The sequence below is a fragment of the Squalius cephalus genome (assembly GCF_949319135.1).
Source record: "Squalius cephalus genome assembly, chromosome: 22".
Lineage (NCBI taxonomy): Eukaryota > Metazoa > Chordata > Actinopteri > Cypriniformes > Leuciscidae > Squalius > Squalius cephalus.
This window is the reverse complement of record NC_137143.1, coordinates 15105242-15115545: the sequence shown is the minus strand read 5'-3', so window position 1 is coordinate 15115545 and position 10304 is coordinate 15105242. Positions and strand designations below refer to the sequence as shown.

Below are 10304 nucleotides of genomic sequence, written 5' to 3'. Positions count from 1 at the left end.
ACATTTTATTTTGGTCAGCAGTTTATCAACACGGTTACTTGTTATTGTTTTGGGGACCACTATTAATAAATGTGCCTGATTGCTGTTGACCCAATACTGCCACCTACTGGAGAGTAAAAGCTCTTTTCAACCTAAAAGTAAACGGAGTATTTTACGGAGTATTTTAAATAATTACTTAATATTAAAAAGTTGTGGAGGGTTCAAGCGTCCTAAAATGTGTTAAACCTCTTCGACAACTCCAAATAACTTGAAAGTGAGCTACGCAGAGACCCGCTACAATGGTTGTCTTGGAAAACATTTAATAATTAATGTCTCCACAACAAATTGAAAAGTCTTTGGTACCCCCCTTTGCCTTTCTGTTTGGACAAGAATGAAACAAGGTAAAATCATTTTATGTATTAAATACGTATGTATGTGTATTACATAACCAAAAGCAAAATGCATACATTTCTACATGTATTCATTCGAATGACATATTGGCGGGAATTGTGTGGCGACGAAAAGGAATTGTGACATCATAGAAGCTTCGACGCAACAGAAGAGAGATTTGTTTGAGCTGCTTTAAGCGTTTCAATAGATTTCAATTGCAATAAAGATGATTCAGTCAAGGACTTCAAATGTACCAATTTTGGATGGAGAAAACTATAGAACAACGTACAAGAGCCACTTTAAATCATTTGACAACACCGCCATGAAGAAAAGAGATGTTATCCTTCAGCCCGTCTCAAAACTTGTACAGCGTGGAGACCAGAACTACCAGGGAAAGGACCAGACACAGACAGCGCTGTCCTTCCCATCGGATCCACTAATCACTGTCATCCCGCCAATGATAACCGGCCTCAAGATGCAGAGACCCAGCTTTAAAATGCATTCTGAGAGCAGGCGTGGAGACCTCGAGACTACTCAAGCAGACTTCAAGACTGCAGCCCAAAATATTCGTCCCACCACCGCAGTCAGGATAAGTCTCCCGGGGAGTAAACGTCCTGAAACTACGTCCCCCAAACATGAAGTGTCATCAGACCTCAGGGCAAAGGAAACAGTGAACACAGGTAACTTACCCAACTGCACACCAAAGTCCCTTTCTACTGTGCATACTCTCACAGTCCATTGACTTGTGTATTTTATGAGTGGATATAAGATGCTTTCTTTTTATCAATAAGGTGTCGGGTCAAGTCTGAAAGAGGACAAAAAGGATGAATTCAGACCCAGTTATCATGAGCAGCTCCAGAGCAAACTGTGTCCTACTCTTCCTCATCTTCAGTCCGCACAGAAGGTAATTCTTCTATATAGTTTGCTGTCGTTTCAGAGACAACCAATAATGTTGCAGTTCATAACATCTTTCTTCTTTCTATGTCTTTCATTCAGACAAAAGGAGAAAAGAGACTGGAAAAACCAACAACATATTCCAGATTTTTCAGTCAATCAGGTGCTTACAGGTACTGATAACCATCCTGCTTAAACACAAAACATGTATAAAACCTAACAGGAAAGCTTTGTGAATAACATTTGATTGCACATACTTTCCAGTTGAGAGCAGTGTACATGAGATAGGAAATCTAAAACTTTTTTTTTTTAACAGCTCTGCTAAGTTCAGGGAATGTCAGCCTTCCAAGATAAATCCATCCTTGTCCATCAACCTCCGGGAAATTGCTGATGAAAAATGGACAACAGCCTCATCTGAGGAATTTCGTGCACACAAATGTGGTATGTACAATAATTGTACTGTATACCATGTATTTTTTGTTATGCCGTATAATGTTCTTCAACTATTTAAACTATAAACAATCTAAAGCATTACCTTAATATTTTAATTAAATGTAATATTTGAATGAATTGTAAAAGCACAGCATGATCCAGCAGATGGTGCCATTTCAAATATTCCTGACTAACTTTTGTGAATTTCATGTAGACTTAATCATCAACAAAAACATATTATGTTCATGATACATCAAGTGTATCACTTTTTCTAAACTTTACCTCATGTTTGTTTTCACCAGGCCCTATTCACCTGGAGCGCAGAAACTGCAACGACAGCCATGTGTTCCAAGGAGAGACACTTGTGGGCAACCAGGAGAGACTGTCAACAACAAACCAGTGCTTCTTCCCAAAGGTGTGACCTGTTGCATCTTGCCTCATGCTTGAAGATGTAAATACAAAGTGTGTCTTTACTAACTGAGCAGTGTTTGCTTTATCAGATAGACCTCAATCAGTTCCCAAAGCATGTGGACGGATCTGCTATCAGGACTTTGAGCGATATAAAATTTGGGCGACCTGAACTGGCTGGATGTTTCTACAGCATGACATCACATGAGCAGTTCTCACCAAAAGAAGTGGACCGTCCCAAGCCAACCATCTACCCAACCAGCAATATGCTGCGTGAGCAAGGTACTTTTGGGTTACTAACCTGCATTTTAACATTGAATAGTCACCTAAAATGACCTGCTCACATTAGATATTGTCAAATATTGTATATGTATATGTATATATATATATATATATATATATATATATATATATATATATATGTGTGTGTGTGTGTGTTTATATATGTATGTGTGTGTATATATATATATATATATAGTATATGTATGTATGTATGTTTTTTTTGTTTTTTTTTTAAATTGAGAAGTTGAAATTTAAATATTACTACATCAAGAATATTTTAGGTTACCTACCAAAATAAAATATGAAATAATATTCATTAAAAAATTAAAATATACTCCAAAAATAACATACATTTTTCAATGATCTCTAATATAATATTTATTAATATCAAATATTTCTCTGATCTTCTTATTTTTTAGAGCCAGATCGGATGCTTTCAACTATGCATACACATTTTGTCCCCCTGAACTCTAGAAGACAGGAACTGAGCCCTAGCCAGCTTCAGCGGGTAAAATATTGACATTTCACAGCAGATAAACTCCAGCTCACTGCTTTCACATTTATTCTGCAGTCCATGAAAAGCAAACATAGACATTGGTCTGTTTTTACACTGTCTTGAGCTGTGAGATGGGCCTTGGCTCTCCTGGTGGTGCTAAAGTTTGGTTAAAACCATGTGATGATAAGTAATTTACTTGAAGTCTCCATAAAACTGGAACTGTTTTCCCAGTTTTGGGGGGTTGTACAGTATTATAGTTGTTCAATTACCTTGCCAACAACCTTAAGGGCCAGGACACATCAAGCTGACAGTCAAAATTGTAAGGGAGCGTTGCTTTGTTTATGGTTCATATATTCGCATTCAGGGGCGTGTCTAGGGGGAGGCGGGGGGAGGCAGTGCCTCCCCTAGGATAAGCCCTGCCTCCCCTGAGAAATGATCTGTCCATCTGACGATAAACTAAAATTTAAAAGTGGATTGTTTTGTGCATATTTTTCCATCGCTAGCAGATGGGTCAGACCCAACAAAAATCCAGTTTGGCGCTGTTTGACAGTGCGCACGCGCTTCGGGCGTACGCGCTCAGACAAAAGTGCATCATGTGAGAACAGAACGCCAATGAAATATTTATCTGGCAGAGCTTTAAAGCACGTGCAAATAATGAACTTTTGTGATTGCGAATAAGTGCAGTGTCCTGTGAGTGTAACTCTACCACTGCATTGCATTAACATGTGATGTGAATGTACATCGAGTTTTACAGTATTGGGACTGATCGAGGTGCCATAACTGCAGCTGATAGAATGTGCGCTGTAGCAGGATACTACCATATGTTAGTTTCCATGCTTAATTAGCCTGGTTAAAACCAGACCATTCTCAGTAGTAACTGAGTTATGGTCTGGCAAAGCTCCTTTAATAACTCATTTCCAAAGGGGCGTCACCAACGGACGTCGCTCAAATGCCTCTGGGCGCAATTGGATAGACCTAAAACTCCTAAAACTAATCAGAGCGATCGGCATCGTGTAAAGCCATATGCGGTGTCCCAAAGTTACACTACGCCATAAAAGTATGTACTCTTTTTGTGAAGAAAATGTATTTACTTTTGAATGTGTAGCAAAAAAGTAGGCAAGCTTTGGTACATACTACTTCGTCATCTTTATCGGACGGATCTGTCGCGTGCATCCTGTCACGTAAACTGCCATGTCAATCATTTTGTCACAGTTAAAATCCTCTATTAAATCTAATTTAATTTCCTACCGTTTCGGAGAGAAATGTAGTAGCACGTTCATCTGCCAGTGGGTCTTTCATGGAGACTGTCCTCATGTGTTTGCAATTTGAATATAATAATGCATTTAAAAGTTGGTGCGCTTCACCAACGGAGTGGACGTCGCTCAAATGCCTCTGGGCGCAATTGGATAGACCTAAAACCAATCAGAGCGATTGTCATGTGTAAAGCCCGCCTCAACGTTTCTGATTGGTGCCGCGATTTCGAGGCCATGGAAATGGGCTTGAATGAGCTCTTTGCCAGACTACTTGCAGAGCAAATCTAAATTTGCCGGAAGTTGTCTGGGTTTTCCCAGGCTAATGCTTAATGTGTTTCCACAACAATGTTAGTGAGTAAATCTACTGAAATGGCCACCATAACAGTGGAGTGTGTGATGTGTAAGACGAGAAAGCCGTGTGCAGTGCGTATGTGGTGCAGGAGCAGCACGCTCTATAGTGCTTTCACATAATGCTGCGTTTGCAGTTTGTAGGTTAACTGATCCGCGGCTGTACCAGAAACACATACTCACTATTTTTTTATTTCAAATCCAGAAGTTATCAGCAATTTTTATTAAAAAAAAAGTTTTGTCAGCATTGCGATTCTCTTTGTACACATATACACTCTTTAATAGACGTATTCACGTTTAAACCCAATTTAATCAACGTATTATTAAATGCATTACTTCTATACAGATTTATATTATATATATACAGTACAGGTCAAAAGTTTGGAAACATTACGATTTTTTTCTATTTTTGAAAGCAGTTTCTAATGCTTATCAAGGCTGCGTTTATTTGATCAAAAATACAGAAAAAAAAAACTGTATTGTGAAATATTATTACAACTTAAAATAATAGTTTTCTATTTGAATTCATACTTTAAAAAATATTTTTTTCCTGTGATGCAAAGCTGAATTTTCAGCATCATTACTCCAGTCTTCAGTGTCACATGTGACATCCAGTCTATCACATGATCCTTTAGAAATCATTCTAATATTCTGATTTATTATGAGTGTTGGAAACAGTTCTGCTGCCTAATATATTTGATGAATAAAAGGTTAAAAAGAACTGCATTTATTCAAAATAAAAAAAATATTTTCTAATAATATAAATCTTCTTTACTATCACTTTTTATCAATTTAACACATCCTTGCTGAATAAAAGTATTGATTTATTTCAAAAAAAGAAAGAAAAAAAAATCATTGACCCTAAATTACTGACCAGTAGTGTATATTGTTGTTACAAAAGATTTCTATTTTTAAAGAATTTGCTTCTTTTTTTTCTTTCTTTCTTTTTTTTTTTTTTTTTTTTAACTTTTTATTCATCAAAGTATCCTAAAAAATATCACAGGTTATGAAAAAAATATTAAGCAGCAGAACTGTTTCCAACTTTGATAATGAATCATCATATTAGAATGATTTCTAAAGGATCATGTGATAGACTGGAGTAATGATCCTGAAAATTCAGCTTTGCATCACAGAAATAAATTATAATTTAAAGTATAATAAATTGAAAACTAATTATTTTAAATTGTAAAAATATATCACAATATAAATATTTTTTCTGTATTTTTGATCAAATAAATGCAGGCTTGATGAGCAGAAGAAACTTCTTTCAAAAACATTAAAAATAGTAATGTGTCCAAACTTTTGGCCTGTACTGTATATGATATACAGTACCAGTCAAAAGTTTGGAAACATTACTATTTTTAATGTTTTTGAAAGAAGTCTCTTATGCTCATCAAGCCTGCAGTTAAAAAAAAAAAAAACAGTAATATTATGAAATATTATTACAATTTAAAATAATGGTTCTCTTTTTTAATATACTTTAAAATGTAATTTATTTTTGTGATGCAAAGCTGAATTTTCATCAGCAAGTACTCCAGTCTTTGGTGTCTTATGATCCTTCAGAAATCATTCTAATATGATGATTTGATGATTTGTTATTATCAATGATGGAAACAGTTGTGCTGTTTAATATTTTTTTTTGGAATACTTTTTTCAGGATTCATTGATGAGTAAAACGTTAACAGCATTTATTCATAAAAACAGCATTTATTCAAAATAAAAACATTTCTAACAATATAAATCGTTACCATCACCTTTTATCAATTTAACGCATCCTTGTTGAATTAAAGTACTAATTTCTTTAAAAAAAAAATAGTTATTGTTCCCAAACTTTTGAACGGTAGTGTATATTGTTACAAAAGATTTCTATTCTAAATAAATACAGTTCTTTTTAACTTTTTATTCATCAAATAATCCTGAAAAAAGTATCTCAGGTTATAAAAAAAATATTAAGCAGCACAACTGTTTCCAACATTGATCATAAATCAGCATATTAGAATGATTTCTGAAGGATCATAAGACACCAAAGACTGGAGTACTTGCTGATGAAAATTCAGCTTTGCATCACAAAAATAAATTACATTTTAAAGTATATTAAAAAAGAGAACCATTATTTTAAATTGTAATAATATTTCATAATATTACTGTTTTTTTTTTTTTTTTTTTTTTTTTTTTTAACTGCAGGCTTGATGAGCATAAGAGACTTCTTTCAAAAACATTAAAAATAGTAATGTTTCCAAACTTTTGACTGGTACTGTATATATGCTAAAAAAATCACAAAAGGTCTGGACATGAATCAGTTTGTTTCTGAATTTGCCAAGACTAGCCGCAGACTGGTCCTGTAGATAGGATACACTGGATGTATCGGGGACCTGATGAAATCCATGAATAAGTACTACAATAGTTCACAAAAATGGTAAAATAATAATAATATTTGCCTATGGCAAGCACCACTAATAATAAAAATAATAAAAATACAAATAAAATAAAACTATATTTAAAAAAAGTTATGTTGCCTCTGCTAATCATATCATAATTTCAATTCTTATAGTTTCACAAAAATAGCTTTTATTTCAACTCTCTAGGTCTCCTGACCCCCTGTAGCCTAATATGTTTCCTTTTATCTAGGCCTACATGTTTACATTTAGGCTACATTTAATTATTTAGCAGACACTTTTATCCAAAGCCACTTACAACCAGAGAATAAAATTCAAATACGGTTCTCATACTGTTCAAATGAGCATATCAATTTTTTTTTACCTGGGGCCGCATTCACAAAGAATCTTATAAGAGGCTACAAGTAGCTCCTAACTGGCGAATTTAAGAGAAACTCCTAAAAATAATGGCCGTGTCACTCATAACTTTAGACTCTTAATGTGTTTTACTAAGAGTAATTCACGAAGCATTCTAGCCCTAAAAGTAGCACCTATGTCTGGAACAGCTTAGAAGAAGAAACAAATGAATTTACCTCTTGTCTATACAAACGTGACTTCAGATTCATTTTAAAAACTCTCTCGTCCTTCTCGGTAGCCTATTCGTGTACGTCTTCTCACAAGCAAACACCTGTCACTCATCATCAGGCAATCACCGTGATCTGATATATATATATATGAATCTGTCAATAATAATAATAATAATAATAATAATAATAATAATATCATCATCATATTATTAATGTTGACCTGGTTTAACTAACTATTATGTGATAGCCCTATAGTCTAATAGGGGTCCTGTGCCTATCTCTGGGTTCCTGGCTTAGAAAAAGATATGCACTAAAACAGATTGTTTAGATTGATAGCTTAATTTTGCGCTGATTTTTTCAATTGTTTATGTTGCCCCCCCAAACAAGCCAAATGCCCCCCCCCAAACATGACATCCTGGTAACCCCTCTGTTCGCATTCGTAGTTCACGTTCCCTTTTTTTTGAATGACGAATACAAGCTACTGTCGTCTTCTGTTGTGGATGGTTATTATCTCTCACACAGGCGCAGAATGTACCTGCTAGTTGACCATTGGCTGTAGTTTTTGCAGAATGTTTAAGTTTAACTTTTTTGCCCAGATGCAGCCGACGTGCTAGTTCGTCTCTGCTAGTTCTTTGACGTAGGTTTGATATAATTTACTAAGTTTTAGAGCTGATCTTGACCATGTACTACTCTCTTTCTAGGTTAAATACAGTCATATCAGGCCCGAGCACAGCAATCATGACTTCAGGACAACCCACAACAATTTTTTTGTGCCCAAGCCCTACTGCAAGACATCACTGGACAAGCCACTCCAACACCACATCAGCCATATTCCATTTTAAGTTGACAAACATAACACTCTAGTTGTTTCAAAGTGTCTTTTATCTGTTTAACATAGATTAAGATATTTTGAAGAATGTCAGTAACTAAACAGTTGATGGGCCCATTTGACTTTCATAGTTACTGACATTCTTCAAAATATCTTCTTTTGAGTAGAAAGAAATTCATACAGGTTTGAAACAACTTGAGGGTGAGTAATTTCATTTTTGTGTGAACTATCCCAATCCCAAGGATACGGCAGACTGATGACTGGAGACAGAAGACGGATGACGGGCGATTCGAGGGTGAAGTTCAGGTAAGTGATCTTCAGGTAAGTGATCTGCAGGTGAGTAGAGGTAAGGTAAGTACGTCAGGTAATGACGAGACCAGACAATGAAGTGAAGGGGAAGTGTCTTTACGTAGTGTGCGTTGATGATGAAGTGCAGGTGCAGTGAATCAGAACTCCGGGGAGAGTGAACGAGGGGTCGGAGTGTGCATTTGATCGCACATATTTGATTATAACATTTGATCGCACATATTGAGAGCAGTGTACATGATAGGAAATCTAAAAAAAAATTGTTTTAAACAGCTATGCTAAGTTCAGGGAATGTCTGCCTCCCATGAATGAATAAATCCCGGTCTATGAAAGTAAAAGAGTAGCAAACCTCGAGAGCACGTAGATGTGAATTTGAGAACTTGTACAATAAATATTCGAATTTATAGCATAGCCACACAAACCGGAATTATCCCTACAACGCTTTATCTGTAGAGAGGTAAAGGGAGGGGAGGGAGCCCTTCACAGGGGAGAGACTAGTGGACACTTCAGGACTGCGTTATCGTCGCGTTCAGGCGCAGGTCCTTCATCAGATCTGGATATGCCCTGGATCCGGCAGACTGCGGTAAACATTGGGATAAACAGAGAGACTAATATTAGCGTAGACGCCATTCTTGATGAGTACATCAGGATTTATGGGATGTGTTCCGGGTTCCGGCTGACCTAATCTATGCAGCCTAACATTGAATTATAGAAGTCTATAATGTTTTATGTGTATGCTAGGTCAAAGAGATGTGTTTTTAGTCTAGCTTTGAACTGACAGAGTGTGTCTGCTTCCCGGACAATGTTAGGAAGACTGTTCCAAAGTTTTGATGCTAAATAGGAAAAGGATCTACCGCCAGCAGTCGATTTTGATATTCTAGGTATTTTCAACTGGCTGGAATTTTGAGATTGCAATAGACATGAAGGACTATAATGCGTTAAGAGCTCGCTCACGTACTGCGGAGCTAAACAATTTCTAATATAAAAATATTAGAAAAAGCAGTGTCTTCACAACTGTGTTCCTTTCTTGAAAGAAATGATATCTGCGAGGATTTCCAGTCCGGATTTAGACCATACCATAGTACTGAGACAGCTCTCATTAGAGTCACAAATGATTTGCTCTTATCATCCGATCGTGGTTGTGTCTCTCTATTAGTGTTACTCGATCTTAGTGCTGCATTAGACACTATCGACCACAACATTCTTTTAAATAGACTCGAAAATTATGTTGGTATTAGTGGAATTGCACTAGCATGGTTTAAATCATACTTATCTGACCGTTATCAGTTTGTAGCAGTAAATGAAGAGATGCCTCATCGATCACAAGTTCAGTATGGCGTACCACAAGGCTCAGTACTAGGACCGCTGCTGTTCACTCTGTACATGCTACCATTAGGAGATATCATTAGGAAACATGGCATTAGTTTTCACTGTTATGCCAACGATACTCAGCTGTATATTTCTTCAAAACCAAACGAAACCTACCAATTCACAAAATTAACGGAATGCATAGATGATATAAAAAATTGTATGACTCGTAATTTTCTACTTCTAAATTCTGAAAAAACAGAGATTCTAATTATTAGACAAAACACTTCCACACGTAATAACCTAGAATACCGTCTAACACTTGATGGCTGCTCTGTTAAGTCTTCGTCGTTGGTTAGGAACCTGGGTGTGCTCTTTGATACCAATCTTTCATTTGAAAGTCATGTGTCTAGTATC

At 36.1% G+C, this 10304-nt stretch overlaps 1 protein-coding gene across 1 annotated transcript; it reads left to right on the top strand.

The window, feature by feature from the left end:
* Positions 1–691: 691 nt before the first annotated feature.
* Positions 692–8286, top strand: LOC307150578 (uncharacterized protein; the record flags this gene model as incomplete). Its single annotated transcript, XM_079857929.1, has 8 exons — positions 692–1049; positions 1161–1273; positions 1366–1436; positions 1580–1704; positions 1998–2110; positions 2196–2385; positions 2805–2893; positions 8146–8286. 8 exons carry the CDS (start codon positions 692–694, stop codon positions 8284–8286), a joined length of 1200 nt encoding a protein of 399 aa, XP_079714055.1.
* Positions 8287–10304: the final 2018 nt, after the last annotated feature.